The sequence below is a fragment of the Panthera uncia genome, unplaced genomic scaffold (assembly GCF_023721935.1).
Source record: "Panthera uncia isolate 11264 unplaced genomic scaffold, Puncia_PCG_1.0 HiC_scaffold_1274, whole genome shotgun sequence".
NCBI lineage: Eukaryota > Metazoa > Chordata > Mammalia > Carnivora > Felidae > Panthera > Panthera uncia.
Genome location: NW_026057892.1, coordinates 34,724 through 56,077, shown reverse-complemented (window position 1 = coordinate 56,077; position 21,354 = coordinate 34,724). Strand labels below are relative to the sequence as shown.

At 42.8% G+C, this 21,354-nt stretch overlaps 1 protein-coding gene across 2 annotated transcripts in view; it reads right to left on the bottom strand.

The window, feature by feature from the left end:
* LOC125916870 (chromodomain Y-like protein) overlaps positions 1-21,132 on the bottom strand; it is an 82,808-nt gene extending 61,676 nt beyond the window's left edge. Inside the window, exons 1-2 of one of the 2 annotated variants that reach the window (XM_049623129.1) lie at positions 20,814-21,132; positions 16,472-16,862 (exon numbers count right to left, since the gene is read on the bottom strand). In XM_049623129.1, the coding sequence (XP_049479086.1) occupies positions 16,472-16,862; positions 20,814-20,825 (403 nt within the window). In that variant the 5' untranslated portion in view covers positions 20,826-21,132. Of the gene's footprint in view, positions 1-16,195; positions 16,863-20,813 lie in introns of both variants that reach the window. The other variant, XM_049623128.1, reaches the window with a different exon arrangement.
* Positions 21,133-21,354: the final 222 nt, after the last annotated feature.

Genomic DNA, 21,354 nt, shown 5'->3' with positions numbered 1-21,354 from the left:
AACATAAGGGAAGAAAAGGAAAAAATAAGATAAAAACAGAGAGGGAGGCTAACCATAAGAGACTCTTAAATACAGAGAACAAACTGAGGGTTGCTGGAGGGGAGCTCAGTGCGGGGTAGGTGGGGGGGTTAAACGGATGATGGGCATTAAGGAAGGTACTTTTCAGGATGAGCACTGGGTGTTATATGTAAGAGATGAATCACTGGGTTCTACTCCTGAAGCCAAGACTACACTGTTAACCACCCTGAATTTAAATTTAAAACAATCATTAAAAAGAAAGAAAGAAAAAAGATAACTTTGGTGGCAGCATGACAATGGATTGGATGGAAAGAGAAAAATGAAGGAAGAGACGGAGAGAAAAAGGAAGGGAGGAAATTAGCTAGGTACTATTTACTAAGATTTTAATAATTGCCAACACACCAGATTCAGCAACTTCCGCTGCAAGAACCCAGACGGTAACAGTGGAATTGAAGAGAAGGCACCCACAAATTCTTAGAAGGTAGGATCAATTAGGTGTGTAATGACTGGTTTGATGTGGATGGTGAAACAGCAGGAAGTCTTGATGAAAAAAAATCTGTTTTGGGGTGCAAAAAAAAAAAAAAGAAAAAAAAGAAGTGGTCCTTTGAGACTGAGGACAACGGTCTTCAATGTAAGGTGTCCGACATGTAGAAGCCAGAACTGGGGAAGTGGGGGCTCCTCAGCATGAAGCAAGTTTTAGGTCTCCACGTCCTGCAGTTGTAACCCCACTGGGGCCCAAGCCCTCTCTGGTTTATTCATCAAAAACAAATGTCACGTACTGGCACAAAAACAGACACTCAGATCAATGGAACAGAATAGAGAACCCAGAAATGGACCCACAAACATATGGCCAACTAATCTTTGACAAAGCAGGAAAGAATATCCATTGGAATAAAGACAGTCTCTTCAGCAAGTGGTGCCGGGAAAACTGGACAATGACATGCAGAAAAATGAACCTGGACCACTTTCTTACACCATACACAAAAATAAACTCAAAATGGATGAAAGACCTAAACATAAGATAGGAAACCATCAAAATCCTCGGGGAGAAAGCAGGCAAAAACCTCTTTGATTTTGGCTGCAGCAACTTCTTACTCAACACGTCCCCAGAGGCAAGGGAAACAAAAACCAAAAATGAACTACTGGGACCTCATCAAAATAAAAAGTTTCTGCACAGCGAAGCAAACAATCGGTAAAACTAAAAGGCAACTGACAGAATGGGAGAAGATATTTGCAAATGACCTATCAGATAAAGCGTTAATATCTAAAATCTATAAAGAACTTATCAAACTTCACACTCCAAAAACAAATAATCCAGTGAAGAAATGGGCAAAAGACATGAATAGTCACTTCTCCAAAGAAGACATCCACATGGCCAACCAACACATGATAAAAATGCTCAACATCACTCATCAGAGAAACACAAATCAAAACCTCAATGAGATACCACCTCACACCTGTCAGAATGGATAACATTAACAACTCAGGCAACAACATGCTGGCGAGGATGTAGAGAAAGACCATCACTTTTGCACTGCTGGTGGGAATGCAAACTAGTGCAGCCACTCTGGAAAACAGTATGGAGGTTCCTCAAAAAATTAAAAATACAACTACCCTATCACCCAGTAATTGCACTACTAGGTATTTTATCCAAGGGATACAGGTGTGCTGTTTCGAAGGGGCACATGCACCCCAATGTTTATAGCAGTGCTATCAACAATAGCCAAAGTATGGAAAAAGCCCAAATGTCCATCGATGGATGAATGCATAAAGAAGATGTGGTGTGTATGTGTGTATACACACACACACACACACACACACACACACACACACACATTCATACATAGAGTGGAGTATTACTCAGCAATCAAAAAGAATGAAATCTTGCCATTTGCAACTATGTGGATGGAACCAGAGGGTATTATGCTAAGCAAAATTAGTCAGAAAAAGACAAATATCATATGACTTCACTCATATGAGGACTTTAAGATACAAAAAAGATAAACATAAGGGAAGGGAAGCAAAAATAATATAAAAACGGGGGGGGGACAAAACATAAGAGACTCTTAAATACAGAGAACAATCAGAGGGTTGCTGGAGGGGTTGTGGGAGGGTGGATGGGCTAAATGCGTAAGGGACATTAAGGAATCTACTGAAATCATTGTTGCACTATATGCTAACTTGGATGTAAATTAAAAAATAAATTTAAAAAAAAGGAAAAAACAAAACAATACAAAATGTCCTGGCCTTCCCTTTATGACTTCAAAATAATCCAGGGAGGGGTGCCTGGGTGGCTCAGTAGGTTGAACATCTGACTCTTGGTTTTGGCTCAGGTCATGATCTCATGGTTCATGTGTTTGAGCCCCGCCTTGGGCTTGCTCTGATAGCTTGGGGCCTGCTTGGGATTTTCTCTCTCCCTCTCTCTCTGCCCCTCCCCTGCTCATGCTCTCTTGCTCGCTCTCTCTTTCTCGCTCAAAATAAATAAATGAACTTTAAAAAGAACCCACCAAAACCCAAAATAATCTAGGGATTCATTCTTCCCCACAGATTGCTTCTAAACCCAACCCCCTCAGAATTCAGTATGTCACTGCCAAAAAGGTACTGAAATACTGCCCTCCTTGGTGACAGAGCATGCTTTTCAAAACTAGCTGAGCACTTCAGGGGACAACCTAGGTCTGTCTCACAAGAGGAGAGCCCAGCATCCACAGGCGCATCACACATCCCAAGTACTCAGACTCATGACCTGCCCTGACATGTGGAACACCGAGCTGTCAAAGATTAAGACAGTCCTGTAAGGTCACAAAAGACTCCAGGTGGCTTAATATTCTTAATCAAGTCATGAGGGGATTGGTGAGGACAGAAACTCATGTTTTAGTATCCCAATCATTCATACCGACTTCGATAAGACACCATCATTTTTATACCCATGCTAATGGGTCAGCTATGTGCTTATCCAACTTTTACTTCTGAAATTCAGGTAATGCTGGGTGGTGGTGCATCTCAGGCTGGCTACAGAGCTGTTAACTTCCTGCAGTTATAACTGAGGATGGGGCGCAGCTCACAGGGGCACAGCTGAAGACCCAGGGGTTGAGGAGATCTGCCAGTAACTAACGTCCCTATCTCAGTGTGCAGGAGGTGTGGCAAACATTCCTCAGCTCGGAGGTGGAGGAGGACTATCTACAGTGCACAGCCTCACTCTAAGTGGCTTACACAGTGGTTAAGTACAAGGTGCAGTTGTGCGACAGGGAATAAATTTACGTATTTTGCCTCCCCTTGCTGTATATACATAACTAAGAAGGTAAACTGCAGACAGAAAGGAGAGAGGGCTATGACTGAGATAACTGGGCACAGAGGAAGATGTCTTCAGGTATCTTGAGAACCAAATGTGCTCCCATTAAAAAAATATTTTTAAGCACAAGAAACTCTTAATTAATGAAGTACGAAGGGCAGACCAGATGTTATCATAAATAAACTTGATGCTAAAGTGTCATCTTCTCAAAGGTGGGGAGGGCAGTGGCATGGAGAACCGAAGAGCAAATACACAGTTCAGAAAATAACCTGGAGGAAAAAATACTTTAGGTTAGGATTTAAAGTGTTTTCTTAATATTTCATATTTTGAATGCTTCGGCACAGCCTATTTATGGCCCTAGACTGAGAGGCAATTACATTAGATCCTTATCACTAGGAGAGATGGGTATTTACTACAGGAGGGTAATTACTTTTTTTATAGAGATAGTTTATCTCATTAGATGTCATCATTTCAGAAAGAATAGGTCTGCACAAGGATTAGTTCATTCTAATAGTCTGGTGTACTTCTCTGGCCTTGAGGAATCTGCCCATAACCCTGGGGCTGAACTCAACACCGTGGCCTGGACCAAGAGCACAGTATGACTCCATCCATTCTTGGACCATTTCACCCATGACTCTGGTAGGGAGGCAGTTTTACCAATGTAGCTACTTTCTCTCGTCAACTACAGTGCCATTCAAATAATCCCTAGAGTCGGGAACAAGGCTCCTTGGTGAACACTGATCCTAGCAGGACTAGAAGTCAGCGGCTGTATTTTATTGAGCTCCGAATGATCAATGCAGCACAGTGCCTGGCACACAGTGAATGTTCACTAAGTGCATGATAAGGAGGCATGGAGCTTCCAGAAACTCCCCTGTGCACAGGTGGCTGCTTGTAAGAGAACAGTTGGAACGTATTCAAACAGAAGTTAAAAGCAAGTTTAAAACACGCCTTAAAACCAGAGGAAAAACTATTTCAGGAACTCAGAAGTCACCAAAGATAGTTAATCAGGAGCCAGTAACCATGCTTAGAGCCAAATAACATGAAACAAGTACAGCCAGTTCCAGTCGTAGGGGCCAGAGCCATGGACAGTGGGAGACGTGAGGTGATCTGGGAGCCCTAGTGGACTCAAACTCCTTGGAGAAAGTGAATTAGCAGCTTTCTTGTTCCCTGAGCACCCAGGAAATGGCAAGCAGTTGTACACATTTTGCAATAGATGGTGTGCTCTTTTATCATTGCATTTGTCTGGTGAAGTTGAATGAACTCTTTACTAGATTTTGCCCTGATAAAACAATATTGTATTAATTTTATTACATAATTAAGATGGTAACTTTGAAATTCAATAATATCAATGAAACAGTAATTATGAAGAGACATGTTAGGATGAGCCACAAAGGAGGAAAAGCCTTTTATCCACTTCCCACTTCTGGCGGCCACCTATCATGAGGCAGGGAACAGAAACCCTGGGATGAAAGTCTTGATTCTTATTCTCAGGAAGCTGCCTGTATGCTGGGGACATAGCTGTAAACAGGAGCGTGTTGGAGCACCTGGCTGGCTCAGTGAGTAGAGCATGTGCCTTGATCTTGGGGTCATGAGTTTTAGCCCCATGATGGGGTAGAGATTAAACAAAAATAAAAAAAATATAAGAGGAGCGTGTTGACTCTGCTTAAAAGGACATGTGCAAGTAGAGCAGGGCAGGGGAACGGGGCAGCCTGCTGACCTTGACTGATTTGGAAGAAGGACTCCAAGTGCCCAGGCAGCAGGGGATGGCCCAGCGCAGCTGCAATCCCTGAAGGATGGCCTCCGGCCCCAGCTGCTGCTCTGTCAGCACTCTCCTGATGGCCTGGTGCATCAGACAAATATCCTTCTGCATATGGGTGGCATGGCAGGTGGTCTTAGGGGCTGTGCCACGTAAAGGCTGGGAGAAGAACAGCCACAAAGGTAATTGAAAAGAAACAGGCAGAAAGGTCAAAGGGGAACAAAAACAGTAGTGCTCCAGAAACAGGTATTTTAAAAACAAAGATGAAGCAAGGAGTGTTGGGTTGAGGAGGTCAAGTGTTGGTAGGAGAGCAAAATGGTGCAGCAGTATGGAGGCTCCTCAAAATCAAAAATAGAATTACCATATGATTCAGCAATCCCACTTGTGTGTATTTATCCAAAATAATTCAAAGCAGGATCCTGAAGAGATATTTATAAGCTGCAGCATTATTCACAATAGCCAAGAGGTAGCAGCAACCCAAATGTCTGCGGACAGGTGAACACATAAAGAAAATCCTGTAATAGGCTGCAACATGGATGAAGCCCCAGGGCATTATGTTAAGTGAAATAAGCCAATCAAAAAGGACAAACATTGTACGATTCCCACTCATATGAGGTATCTAAAGTAGTCAAAATCACAAAAGTAGAAAGTAAAATGGTGTTTGCCAAGGGCTATGGGGGAATAGGTGAGGGAGCATTAGTGTTTACAGGGTACAGAGTTTCAGCCTAGTAAGTGAAAACGTTCTAGAGCTCTGCAGCACAGCAATGTGAATACACTTAGCGTTCCGGGTCTACACATTTAAAAAACATTTAAGACTGTAACCTTAAGGTTTGTGTGTTTGTTGCCACAATTAAAATGAAAACAAAACAAAGACGTGGTGATCGTATTAACTGTGGCTGGGACTGGGGTGCCTGGCTGGCTTAGTGGGTTAAGCATCCAACTCTCGATTTTGGCTCAGGTTGTGATCTCACCGTTCATGAGCTCCAGCCCTGCGTTGGGCTCTGCGCTGACAGTACAGAGCCTGTTTGGGATTCTCTCTTCCTCTCTCTCTGCTGCTCCCCGTTTGCTCTTTCAAAATAAATAAATAAACTTAAAAAAAAATGTGGCTGGGAGTGGCCTGTTCTGATGAAGACAAACACCAGATCCAGTAAGTAGAGGTGGCTGTGGCCCAGAGGCTAAGAACACCTGTTCACAGAGCAGGAGCCACGCTGGGGGTGGCTGGGAAAGGAAAAGAGCAAGCAATCATGGATGAGATGCTCCAGAAGCATGACCTAAAAGGAAAATGAGAATCAGGGTGGAAACAAGCATAGCCCTGAAGAAAAGGTGTTCATGAATTCTAGTCCCTTCACTTCTTTCTGCCTGGCATTCCCCATAAAACGGACATGACTTAACAGTCCTAGTAACACATGGGTGGAGTGAACCCACCACACTGTGAAAATTCGGTAAATGGCAGCCATGACTATGATGAGTGAGGAGGCTTTCATGTGGAGCCTGGTCCTCTGGGGGTGATGGCCATGCTGGGGTGAGAAGGAAGGGCTGTGACCCTGAAGCCTGGGTCTCTGGGGAATGCTGACATAGGACCAAGAGGCTGGTGAATCAGTGAGGAGGAAGGAGAAGGAGTCAGAAAACACAGGCCTCAGCACAGAATCTTCTTCATCGGAGTCTGGAGGAGGATGACCGGCCCCCCCTCCCCAAGCCTGGCAGCACTGGGGATGAGCTCTCTCTGCTCCTGAGGCCACAAGGGAAGGCAGAGGACCAGCGAGCAGGGCAGGCTTCTGGTTTCAGGGAGGCGAATGGGAAATCCTCTTTGAGGAGGTTGAGAACTTGACAAAGACAGAGCTATGAAATGCTGCAGGTGTGCTACTAAGTTGGGGGCAGCGGACAAGGGGGCAGAAGGCAGTTCGACTAGGAAAAAGGACAGGAAAAGGCTGTAGGGCTTCCTCAGAGGCTGTAGCTTGGGAAGGACAATGAAGAATTGCACAGAATCACACAGCGAGCTTGTTTGCATCTCAAAATGACCAAGAACCTAAGGCACCGGAAAGGCTCCACTGGTCTGAAGCTCATTCTAGTGACACTGAGCCCCAGAAGTGAATAAATTTGGGTGCAGGGCCCTACTTATTGGGCGTAAAGTCGCCTCCTGGATATTGTTATATAGAGCAAAATTATTCACTGGTAGTTTTAAAAGATGTTCTGCACCATTAACCTACAGATGTTTTCTTCGGTTTTCCCAGCTCCAAGAATCACATATCATTCTCTATTTGCAAGCAAGCTCAAAACTTGCCTTGGCCCTTAATTCCTTGGCAGTTTCTCCCAACCACCCTCACAGACCTTGTTTCCTCTTCACACAAATCCTTTTTAGAAGACAGACGCTACTGATGAAAGTAGAAGTGAAAAAAATTGCTCAAACAACTCATTCACTCCCATACAAATGTTAATTAAGCACCTATTGAATGTAAACAATGGGAGTAGACAATGTAGGAAATTTTAAAGGAGATTAAAATGTTTGCTACAATGCTTTCCCATTCTACTATCTGAAGTTTTATTGAGTTTGTCTTTCTGTTCTGGATCTTTCTCTGGATTTCTTCTGCCAGATTTTACTTTCTCAGAGATTCCTCTGAGGAATCAGCTCTCCTCTACCCAGCCTTGGTAGGTGTCCAAGCCACTTGAGATAAGACTTCACCCAAAGCAAAAGCACCTTGGGGAATAGGACTCCTTAGTGTCTTCTTTCAAGAGGCCCCTAATAAACTGACAAACACAGCCTTTCCTCATTTGTAATTAAGAAATATGCCTTGTAAACGGTGACCTACCAAATTAGGAGGACATACACACAGTGCCTAGTGCCCCCAAACACAGGGCCCTAACAACTACAAAGGAAGAAGAGCACACAGTTACACACAAAAATAGAAAATGAAAAGGCAAACACAGTTCATTCTTGTAAGCAACACCTAGGTGTATTGGGAGACGACACCATGTTCAGTTTGAGAGGACTGCCCAAAAGCTACAACATGGACTGAAATGATCACTATTCATTTACTATTCAATATTTAACAGCCATGATATTCTGTAACCTAGGGAAGCGCTGTTATATTTTAAGGGTACTCAGTAATCTTAATTGTGTTGTGATTGTCAAAAGCTCAGTCTCTACTTTCACCCTTACTGTTAATAGCCCTGGGTTTCCCTTGGGCAACCAGAGTGTGGATGAAGCTGATCTCTCCTGGAACTTCGGGAAAGAGAAGAATTTTCTGCCTGGTTTGCTGAGAGGGTTAGGATGCCAGCTAGAACTGTGGATGGCACGTGCCTTCCCTGTGGGGAGGGTTTGCATGAATGCAGCCAAGAGAGCCCACAGGGGGAGAGGGCATGGATCCATTCAGGCAATGGGTCCAGCTGTGCCTGGGACTTGCTCACCTGAGCCAATATATGGCATTTTTGTTTGCCTGTTTAAGCCAATTTGAGTTCAGCTTCACTTGACAGAGAACAAGTCCTGTGATGTAGTTCTGGCAACAGGGTGAATTAGGCTTATAAAAAAATCCCTTTTGCCACTGTGACACAGAAGAACTGAAGTCAGGAGTGGGTTATAATATGGACCTTCTGTCCCACCAACTTGCTGAGTGATTTTGTTTTTTACCAAATTCCTTTTTCTTTCACAACCAGGCTCATCTATAAAATAAGCATTCTCTGAAAGAGGGAGAATAATGTTAGAGGGACATAGAAGACAGAGCAAAGGCAACAGAACAGCATGTTTGGAAAGAAGACCAGACAGCCAGTACACTGTGTATCCATAGCTGCTCTTGCCCCTACAATACAGGATGTCATTAGAGGAATATTCCAGAAGGCTAGTACCCTGCTAAAGACAACAGCAATAAAAATGGGAATGCAGAAGACAAGCGGGATTTGTATCAGGTGTTCAATCCTCTTTTAACAAGTATCAACAAGAACAAGTATTTTCAAAAATAGGAATTTCACTTGAATTGGGTGACTTTTTTATTCTGTCCTTGTGCCAGTCAGTTACAAAGTTCAGGAGGAGGAGCAGGATTGCAGGAACTGGAGTCAGATTCTTTTCTGACATATGACCTAAGGGATCCAGATTTCATTTAAATTGTAAAACTCTAAGTTAATAAAATACACTTTGGTATATTAGAAACTGAGCAGGAACGATAAAATTAATGGGAATTAATTTGAAGTTTTCTTATTAAACTTTTGTAAGTATCTTAAGGCAGAGACCAGATGGCACTATTCATCCTAACCCCTGGCATGGAAGTTCTCAGTCCTTGAGTGGGTGCTGGGGGAACCAAAAGTCAGTGACCTCTTCTGAAATGCTCCCATTAGAAGTGTGAACTCTCCAGCTCAAACACGTGGAGATTAATGTGGTCCCTGGCAGAGATGACACACACATTCACAAAGTCTTCACGTTTTGAAAAGTTGGAACTGTGCACCTCCCCCCACTTCAATAGGCAAGAGAAAATGTAAAGGGAATTAACAGAAAAGTAAGTACAAACAATTACAACCTGTGAAATCAGAATTTTCATGCTTTAAAATGAAAACCATGAGATAACAGTTTTCTACCTTAAATATCTGTCAGATATTGAAAAGCTGATTAAGAACAATAGGTAAATAGGCACTCACAATCTTTATAGCTTGTTTAGAGAGCAATTTGGCAACATCTAGCAAAATCTTTAATTACAGTCTTGTACTTTACTAGTGTTTACAACAGTGAGTCTCCAGCTAACATGCAAATGGCTCAGGAAAAAATGTATATGCACATACAGATATGTGAGTGTATAAACATCCACTCACACCCAGGGGAGGGAGAAAGTCAGTGAGACAAACTGAAAACAACTGGTGAATGTGGATGAAGTGTATGGGTTCTTCTTTACTGGTTTTGCAACTTTTCCATAAATTTGAAATCATATAAAAAAAAAGACAAAACAATCAAGTTTAAAACTTCAAAGCAAGTGAGGTAGAGTCAGAGTCTTAAAATAGAGAGCTCTCCACAACATGATGTTAAATGAAAGAGGCAAATACCAGAACTTATAGGATTCCATACCAAAGGATGTGAATATGGAGAAGGTCTGAAATGACACATGTCAAACTATTAATGTTCCCTCTGAAGTAAATGGTATTCTGAGGGGAGGAGGTAATGGTAAACTGTCCTCTTTTGCTCAACGTACTTCTAACAACTTGTGTAAGAATTCATAATATCTATGTATGACTCAGGTTTAAGGCAGGAGGTGCATTAACATTTCTGCTGTTGCAGTGTCAATGAAATGTATTCATTTATGTGGAAAACACGCCCAATGTCTACCGCTAAGGTTCTCACTTCGTGGATGCACCCAGACACAGGGCCCTGCGCAGGCAGATGGAAATAACAGACACAGTGCTCTGTCACGATGCCTGAGGCCTTTACTAGGATCCTTATTAAGGGCAGGCCCTGGGATGCTAATCCAGTAAGTGTCCAGGCCCAAATGCCAAAGTGCCCCCTGCTGAGTAATACAGACACTGAATCACCACTAGGAGGTATGTATGATATCGTCACACAATAAATAGCCACAAATCAATTTAGAAGAATGAAGAAGGGCTATTTGCACAGATATGAAAATATATCTAAATGTATCAAAATTAAAAATAAAACCCTAAGTTGTAGAGCCATATGTCAGGTATGAGCCCATTGATGTATTTAAAAGATGTGCATGTTTATATAATTTCTGGAAGGAAAAAACTGTTAACAGCAGTTATCTCTGGAGAGTAGGAGCAGGAGGTGGGGCTTTCTACTTTTCTTTTTTTCTTTGAAACATTTTAATTATTTTATAATGTTTTTCTGTCATTTAAAATTTCTAATTAGAAATATTTATTGAAAGAGTAACAAAAGTCTAAAGACAATTTCAAATCAAGATATATAAGGCTAATAAGCAGCCTCACGAGAGAACAGGAATCTAACTATAAAGAATCTAAAATATAAACAGAAGAAATTAGTTGTGTATTTTTATTTATTTCCCATCTTCCTCCATAAAAACCAAACTTAAAAGAAAGCACGGTACAGGGAAGGTAGTTGTGGAACTTTGGCAAGCACCAAAGCCACCTGGAGGGCTCGGGAAACAGACTGCTGGACCCAGCCGAGATTCTAGTTCGGGAGGTGTGGCGGGGGCGCAGGGATGAGCATTTCTAACAGGTCACCCAGATGCTGGGCACCACACTTTGAGAATCACTGGTATGGGAAAACATAAGAAAGTGGAAATGAAGAGCAAACACTAAACAGTCACAAGGGCTCTGAAGTAGGTTTGCTGGGTCACCCTTGCCCCAAGTCCTAACTGTCCTTGAACATACCATAAAACCCTGCAAGTGCAGGGGGAGGGGAAGTCTCCCCAGCAGCACAGACGCTGGGCAGGTGGGTCTCGGCTGTTCTTGCTGGGATGTGTGCTGGTCCAGAGCTGGCTGGGTTGATCCCTGAAACTTCTTAGTCCAGGTGAACTTGGCATATTCAATTCATTTTTACGTAAGATAGGAGACAGGATTACAAAAGGTGAGCTGATGTCTATGTCTAACGTTGTGAGGCTCTATGTGAAAACAGCGGTCAAATTAGGTGTAAGTGAGAAAATGGGAAAAAATGAAAAAATTCCAGGACTGTGCACTCAGATTTGTAAGTCCCAAAGTGTCTGCCCCATTTCAATGAAATCCAAATTGGCAATAGTAGATGATGTGTCTGGATGTACTTCACACAAAACCGAACTCTGATCAATCAACCGATCTCCAAAGTCAGGCCCTTTCCATGGACCCATGGAAAGGGCCTGACTCACCAGACAACTGGCAAACGAAAGTACCCGTTCATTGAAAGGCCTTGGCTCTATGTCGATCGCAAATGGTTGCACATTTTTAATGTTTAGCCTTTGTTTTCGGAGTAGACATGTCCTATTGAGGCCCTGCTGAGCGGTTTTCTGCCACCGGTCTCCTGATTTCTTCCCTTTCTCTGACTTAAATTCCAATCTCGGCACAGAAATTGCAAATGGCCCTGGGGGACCGGGGGCCTCTTCCAAGGGTGGAGCTATTGATTTGGTACAACATCTTCCCTGATAATAACAGAGAAGGGAGATAGATCATCAGGCTTCATATTCTTATTGAGAGGAACTTACACTCCAGCTCCTCAGAAGAAGCCATATTTTCCTAAACAACTGCTCCTGGGAGCCTCCTTCAATAGAAATGCTCACAGAATAAAAGACTTGAGGCATGTTAAGGTACTTCCCCGCTTTCCTCCTGAATCTGTTGGCTCTGACTTCATATCCATCAACTTCTAAGCAATTACACTGATCAGGTTTAGACCTCATTTTTTAAAATGTGTGCTAACAGTATCTTCTCAAATGTACAATGATGATCAGTTATACATTTGAATTCACAAAAGAACAAAGTAACAATAATCCAGTTTATAAAAGCAATTGCTTCTTTCGTAGGATTAATTCGTTAGGCAATTAAAAGACCAAGAAAATACTATCATTAACAAAGAGTAGAAAGAAGGCAGCCACATCACCTAAATTTAAGATTTTTTCATATCTCTGAGTGAAGCAATATAGTCATCTTTTAAACCTGTTTCACACTTAAAACAGTTACAAGCCACATATACATATGGTTATTCTGTAAAAGTAATCGTGTGTGTTAAAATTCTCCAGAAACATTTACTCTTTTGGTTAACAGATATTTAAATATCTGTTGTGTTTGGTGGCAAAAAATATCCCTCATACACACATGATTAATGTTTTGAATAAGAGATGATTCATTCCCCAGTGACTCCATGAGTATCTGCTTCAATTAGTTTTAAAAAAACAAATCAGTTTTCTCATGTAGCTCTAAAATTAATGTGGAAAGTAAAAACAAACAACGACTTTAAGAGATTATGAGTGTAGACCAGCAAGCTGATGCGGCTTCAGTACTGCTCTCTCAGGAAAGAAACGCCCCAAGGGCGAGTAAGAGGTTTTCTGGGACGTTTCTGTGCTTCTGGCCTCTGTACCCTGTCATTTCAATAGCATTTCTTCCCTCACATCTAGTGTGATCTGGCGACAGGGCTGCCAAGAACTCACTATACCATCTTTGTCTTCCATGAGTACCCCTTCTACTGGACTCGTTCCCTGACAAACACCGGCAGCATGTGCTACGAACAGGCACTGCTCAGGACACGGGAGGATTCAGCCCTGGCAAAACCAGATCCCTTCTTGGAGCCTACTCGCCAGAGGAGGGAACAAAAGCATCTTTCTGCAAAGGAGAAGGGTGAAGAGAAGCAGAGGCACTCATCCACCCGAGCACCTGTCTGTAGGTGGCCATGCTGTCTAGGACACCACTTGCTTTTTGCCATCATGCTTCGCTCAGAAAGGACACTCCCACAGTAGGCTGTGGAGGGAGGAGGAGATGGTTCTTTTCCCTTTAAATCTTCAAGCCTGATTTAGATCATGGCCATTGGGGATGTCATTTACCACTGTTCTAAAAACATTCCCGAGCGGCTTCTATTCTTTCTCTGGTCTAAGTGTTCTCAACAGTATATAGGACTCAGGGTCAGGAGAGAAAGGAGGTCATGAGGGCCTTGGAAATACAGTGTTACTCCCGTCCCAATCAACCTGCCTACCTTCACAGAACAAGATAAAATAATTTGAGATTTTATGCTTACATATCCGTGGTGGTTTTAACCAAAGCCACCTTTATGGACATTTAAAAATTTTTTGACATGGGAATAGTAATAAAAAAGGAAGTCACTAACTCCTTATTTAAACTGAACCCAATATCCTCGTTTTATACAAAACTGAAGGCTTTGCTGAGGGGAGCCAAGCTTGCGTAACTGTGGTAAAAACAGAACGTGGAAACTTAAAGGGTCAAAAAAGTTTTGAAAATCACGCCCCATCACCCATAAAAATGAATGTACACACAACTTTTGTGGATAAAGGGGAACCATAGATCTTCTAAAGTCTTTTGTATCCCTTTACTTTCCAAAAATACTGCCCTAGGACTGTGACTTCCTAGAGCAAGACTTAGCAAACTTTTTCTGTAAAGAGCCAGACTGTCAATTTTTTCAGCTTTGCAGGCCATACAGTCTCTGTCATAACGATTCAACTCTGTCCTTGACCATAAGTGCCACAGACCATAAGTGAATGAATGAAATGTGGCTGTGTTCCAATAAAACTTTATTTATGGACACAAAAATTTTGATTTCTTATGTTTTCACATGGCATTAAATATTATTCCTCTTGATTTTCCCAAACATTAGAAAGTGTAAAAACCATTCTTAGCTTGCAGGCCATATGGAAAAGGCAAGTGGGCTGGTTGCCAAGCCCTGCCCTTATCTGCTAGATAAGAGCCCAGCAGAGTGCTTGGCCCTGAGTAATCAATAGAGAAGTCTATGTTCCCGGTCTAGTGGAGGCAGCAAGAAATGGAGAGAACACAGGAGTAGGAATTAAGAAACATGTTCTGATTCTATCTCTGCCTTCAGTTCTCTCTGAACATCACAATCTCCTTGGACTCAGCTCCCCTCTCTGTGACAAGCAGCATGCAATCAGATGGCTGATAAAGTCTCTTCTGCTTCTGAACCTCTACGATCCTTCATTTACAACAACGTAAAAGAAAACTGGGTCTACGAGCAAGGCCAACAGTTCAGGAAGTCAGCTCGGTAAATAAGCTCATACAAGTTCCAGGCGAGGGCAAAACTCCTGGAGTAAGGAAGAAAAGCAGCATTTGGGTAAAGTGTGTTATCTGAAAGACACTAGCAAGATGGCAATTTACTGCCCCAAGGGAACCCCTGGATTTCCGTTTCCTCATTGCTACACAAACGTCTAAGCCAAAACTTTTTGATGCACCACAGCAAGATGGTTAGAGTGCCATCTCAGGTGAGCATTTCTCTTTGGAGGGAAATAAGCTTCCCTCTCGCTTTCTTTCATTCTACTAAGGGTGAGTTGGGGGAGACAGGCAGATAGACATGATCACAGTTCTGCTACACAGAGGGTGCGGGCAGCATAGGAGACCAGAGGACACAAAAGCAGGTGGGCCCTGCATCAGAGGCGTAGTGGGAGGTCCCGGGGTGACTGAGGAGCAGGGGAGGCATGATGCTCCTGGCAGAGGACAGCAGGAGTGCCGACGTGGAGAGAGGGAGCTGAGAGGGCAGTGCGGGCCAAGCAGAGACTCAGGAGCATGCTTGCGAACTACAGCAACGGTGGTACGGTCAGACTGGTGGCGGGGATGCTCCTCCCATCCAATAATTATAGAAAATGGATGGGAACTGTCAAAAGGCAGGAAGCAGGGAGACCTGTGAGAAAGCTACGGCAGGTAAGAAGTGACCAGGGCCCCAAGTAAGGGAAAGCTAGTGGGGCTTACAGTAGAGAAATCCGTAACAGAATTCTATAATGATGGGTGGCTAGATGAGGCATGGGGGAAGCAAAGGGGATGGAAGCTGTCCGTGATAATCCCACCTGCACTATCTGAGAAGCTGGGGAGGCCATGGTTCAACCAACTAAGCTGCAGAATCCAAGAGCAGGAGTGGAAACAAAACAGGAAATACCACCCCAATTGAACAGACTCCTATTCTGTAAAAGGGACAGTGGGATCCGAACAGTTGACCATTACAGAGAACAAAAGCCCAAATCCTGAAGGTACATTGTACTTCCACTGAAAGAAATTGCTGGTTATGTAGATGGGTTAGCAAAATAAGGATCATGACATCTAAGGATCATGACCCAATACAGGTCACACTCAGAAAATTCAGACGGACCCTGAACATGAGACTCAGTGTCTGAGATGCATAAATGTTCACAAACAAACTTGTTATAAAGGAAAACTACCGAGCATAACCGATTTAGAGCAAGACGCCTTTTAAATGGTGGTACGGTTTGTGGATGCACACTGAACGCATAGCGAGAGCTGATTTAAAACATAAATGCTAAAGGCTTCAAGTGAGGAAAGAGGCTGTGGCACCTCTCACAGTTCCAGTGCATGTCTGTTAGAAACAGACTGCAGGTTCCCCAGATTTTCATCGGCCTGCTCTCCGGACCAGGACCAGCATGTATGGAAGGAGCACCTACACACCTTGAAAAAGTCACCAGCATGCTGAGTAACAGCCCGTGGCCATCGACAGGGACGCTGCCCACTGAGCAGCTCACCTGGACACTCACCTTTTCCGTTAACAGCTAATCCCGTGGCCATGGCCGCAGTCACAGGGCCAGACACCTGAGGCACTAATGGATGTATTCGTGGCCTGCTCCCCATTCTAGCTCGCTCTGCACCAGGGCCCAGTAAAGCTCCGACTGGCTTTTCGGCGGCCACTTCTGGTGCTACTGTGTCCTCCTGACCCTGTTCGACGGGGTCCAGTTTCTCAGGGCTCTCATTCTGAAAGCCGTCCACTGCGGTCCTGCTCTTAATGGGGCTCTTAGGCACAAGTATCTTTATACCTGATTTTGCCAGGTCCATATTCTTCCGGTTTGAGAGAGATGGAGCTGTGTTTCTCCTGAACTTCTGACTGGCAGCAAACAGCTGACTGTTTTTGGACTCGTGGTCTTTGCCAATCACTAGTGACTTAGGAGAGGTCTTGGAAAAGTTGCTGTTGGTGGATCTGGAGATCTGTTTCCTGGCATTGTTTGGAGAGGTCCTGTTTGTTCTGGGTAGTGTGCTTTCTTTCTGCTTTTCAGTGTGGCGTCTGTTAAAATCGTGGATGTACTCCTCACAGTTCACAAGGTGCTGCTCTGGTTCCCAGGTGTCATCCTCACTGTCATAGCCTTTCCACCGAACCAGATATTCTGTCTTCCCTTTTTTATTTTTCCTTTTGTCAACAATCCTTTCAACCTGTTTGTCAATAGAAAAGAAAGAAGTGTAAACATAACATCTGAAAAAAAGCACAGAGTTAATAAGGAAGCATCAAAAACAATAAAAAACACAACAGATAAGGAAAACAACCTTCTCTTCCCCATGCCGAACCATCTGAAAATCAGGAACAGAACATTTGGGATTTTAGCAGTTTTGCTAAAATCGAGTCAGACAAAATGCTAAAACTTTATGCCCAGAATATATTGAGGTACATTAGGTAGCTTATTTTTCTGTGATTCAAAGGGGGCTCTTTTAAAAATTTTTACATGAAACCTGGACCACCTGAGTTGGTTTTCAGTTATAACTGGCACAGGATTTGTCACCTACAGCCTTCTGCCTGGTCATCCTTAGGGTACCGATGGCAGACACTCACACACTAGCTTGGCTGTGCTAAATGCAGGTAGCTACCAAGGGCCCAGGGCTGAGGAAACACAGTCAGCATTGGAAGCAGCATTAGAAGCACTTGGTTAAAACTGAAAAAAAGGTCAACAGACAATGTGATGCTCTATCAGTAACAAAACGGTCTGGAACAGTCAGTTATTTACTTTCAAATTTTGGTTTGAACTAATTTTATGCTAACACCTTCAAAGGAAAATGCTGTTAATCCTGGAATTTGATGGTCAATACATCTCATATCTTTTTTTCTTTTATTTATATTTTTTATTTTTTTTTGGGGGGGGTTGGTAGCACACAAGCATGAATGAGGGAGAGGGAGATAGAGAATCTTAAACAGGCTCCACACTCAGCATGGAGCCCAATGTGGGGCTCGATCTCATGACCCTGGGATCATGACCTGAGCCGAAATTGAGTTGGACGCTCAACCGACCAAGCCACTCAGCACCCCAATACATCCATATCTAGCTTATGAATTCACACAAATTTATGAATCTGCCTTGAAAGACAGTTATTATTATTGTAACCAATTCTACTACCTTAACATTCTTTATTTTAATTTAATTAATTTTGTTTTGATTTGTTTTAGAAAGACAGCATGTGTGAGCAAGTGGGGAAGGGGTAGAGGGAATTAGAGAGAATTTTAAGCAGGCTCCACTCAGCATGGACCTCACTGCGGGGCTTGATTTCACAACCCTGGTATCATGACTTGAGCTGAACGCTCAAGTGACTGAGCCACCCAGGTGCCTCAGTACCTTAACATTCTTAAGTATAAATGGGTGATCTTCTATGACTTGCATAAATGAATATATTTGACATAATATCTCCCATGTTATTGAGGAAACACTGAGAATATGTTGTAATCTCTCTAGTTAGCATAAAAACCATCAGCCTGCTTCCCCAGTGGCAGCACGCATCTTTGTACCTTGTAGGGAGAGGCCTACAGCCATAGAGCAGCTCTTTAATTAAGGATGCAAAATCTAAGCCCATCAATTACCAAGAACATCAATAAATTTCTGGCAAAGTTACAGGTCAGGTCAGATGACTCAAAGGTATATTTAGTTCTCCAACATTCCAAAATAACAGAGGCTAATTTGGAGTACCACTATAGACACTTTTGGAGAATGGGAGAGTACCTTACCCATCATTCCCCCTACTCTTAAACTCCCCCCCCCCCCCCAAAGAACTCTCCAATGTCTACCTGGGATATACGGAATTAAAACACCTAACTACAGAAAAGCCTAAAATTAAATACACATTATTGCTTCTGTGAAAAAAGGATTAAAAAAGAAAGGACTTGTTTCAGCAGGTGGCAGATTTCATGCCTAACAAATCTCCTCAGAGATAACTAATCATCTCTGTAGATTATTAACTAATAACTAATGTCCGATCTGCATATGTAAGTCCACACAGTCCACAAGATAGCATGGAAAGCTTTGAAAGTAATTCTCTTCCTGCTCCTTTGCTTGCCGAAAGTTATGTATAAAGGCTTAAGTACTTCCATATAAGTAAAAGACACATTTCTGGAAAATTCTACACAAATCAATTTCACAGCAGAAATAGCTTAAAAGTTTTTAAGACAAGGGGTAAAGAGATTGTCTCTTAAGAGAAAACTACATTTTAATACTTATTTTCTTTAAGTCAATTTCCGTCCCAGAAGCATGAAGTACAGCTGACCCTTGAACAACACAGGAGTTAGGGGCACTGACCCCCCGTCTCTAAGGCAGCAAAAAATCTGCATATAATGTTTGGCTCTTCAGAAAGTTAACTACTCATAGCCTACTGATGATTGGCAGGCTTACCAGTAACATATACTGCCGATTAACACATACTCTGTGTGTGCATTCTGCACCCTATTCTTACAATAAACCAGAGAAGAGTTAAGAAAGTTAAGAAGAGAGTTAAGAAAAGAGAGTGTTAAGAAAGTCCTAAGAACAAGAAAATACACTACAGTTCTGTATTTATTGGGAAAAATCTGCACGCAGTTCAAAGCCATGTCGTTCAAGGGTCAAGTGTCCATTACACCAGAGCAGCCCCTTTTCCTTAAAGCTGAAGGGGCGGGGGGGGGGGGGTCTAGTGATGCAGGATGAGACTCCTGCCCCTCCTCTCCTTGCATCCCTGGTGTTTCCTCTCTAGGGCCGCAATCGAGCCTGTGCTTGCCAGTCCCCCACCGGCCTGCCCCCCTCCCAGTGGCTGCAGTGCTGAATGTGCTGTTTCAAGTATACTCAGTGGCCGGACTTTGTTTAGACACTGAAGGGAGGCAGTAAGAGGGGGCACGTTAGACTGGGGGATGGCAAACTTCAGGCCCACACAGACCATATGGGCTCCCAACCACTGAACTCTGCTGCCGCAGCACAAAAACAGCCACAAGCAGCATGTAAATGAGGAGACATTAAAAACAAAACAATTCTATTTACGGACACTAAAGTTAGAATTTTGTAATTTTCATGTGTCATGAAATATTAAACTTTTGGTTTTTTTCAACCATTGATACATGTAAAAATGATTCTTCAAGTTAACCTGCCAAGTCATAGTTTGCTGACCCTTATGTTAGACTGTGAGAAAGCCACAGGACATAGGACATTCAGGTTGCAGACTTGCAGTCCTACTAATTCTCACAGGGGAACATGGTTTGCAAACTGACAAGACGTGTGGCTGACAAGGGGCCGGCAACCATGCCTTTTAAGTGGCAGGTCTAGAAGCGTCACTCCGGGCACTAGACTCAGGAGAGGGAGGTTTGGGCCAGTGACCACCACAGTCTTCTAATACCAATCTCACACTAAACTGGGTATGTGACACCTTCTCCTCTTCATTCAGGGACAGATGTCCTTCTTCCCCCTTTGAAAGGTAAAGTCCTGCTGATTCCTAATCTGAGTGGCTAAAATAGTCTCCCACAAAAAGGCATTGCCTGGATATGAAAAAAACTTACTGTAATATTAAGCCTAAGATAATTTCCAGAGTGCTTTTATGGTGGCAAGGGAGGAAAACCTTGATCACAAGAGAAACACATAAATAAACCTTCCTTCAGATTTTCAGTCCCTTCTGTGTGAGTCCTTCCCCTCCCTGCAAACATAACTGTTTCTGAAAACTATTATCAATGAACAGTGTTTCTCACAGTATATGCTCAAGTATCCACTTCTAGTTACAGAATTTCAGTGCAAAGAATTTTATGTAAAACAAACATTACATCAGTATAGAAGTTCTATTATAGATTCTTAAAAACCAAGACAAAATGAAGAAAGGCATGAAAATCGCATCCAAATTACTTAGATTGTTTTGCTATGTTACCCACAATCACATGTGCAGCAAAATTCTGGCAAATCCAAATCACAATAGCCTTCTTTGACTACCTGTGTCATAGTAAACTCACCAAAGTTCTTTCTGTTAGGATTTCCTTCTAAAACTCAACCTAAAAAGCCAAGATGTGACACAAGTAGAGCAAGGCTTTCCTTAACATTACAATGTCCCCTGATGGTTTGCAGAGCAGTGAAATTAACCAAAAAGGATCATTCCAAACACTGAACACACTTTACCTACCTCAGAGCACATCCTGATAGCTGTGGCTCCAGGAATGAGCTGAAATGTGCTACCAGGTTGCAGAAGCCAGAAAAGGATGGACAAAAGGTTCACCAACACAGGAAACAAAAACCCACAGAGAAGTCCAAACTGGTTAAAGAGCTCAGGAAGAGTAGGAAGAAAGAGTAACTGCTGCTGTTACATTTAAATGCCAAATGGCCTAGAAAATGTATCAGGGCAAGGCATGCAAATATATCAGCTTACAAGAAAAGACCTAAGTTGCAAAACAATCACAGTAGGAAAAATTTGGCACATTGTATCATCGTCGACAACCCTGTCAGCAAGATGCTGTTGCTTGCTGATACTTGCCGTGATTCCTCCCAGAACAGTGGAACAGGCTGCCAGGATAACTCTGACACCACAAGAGATGCTGAGAGCTTTTCTCAGGCTTGGGTCTTACACCAAAGGCTGGGAAATTCGAAACAACAGCATCACTATGGAAAAAATGAATAAACAAAACCCCTGCTTTTATCAAAGAGTTCTAGTGGGCCTTTGAAAAGCA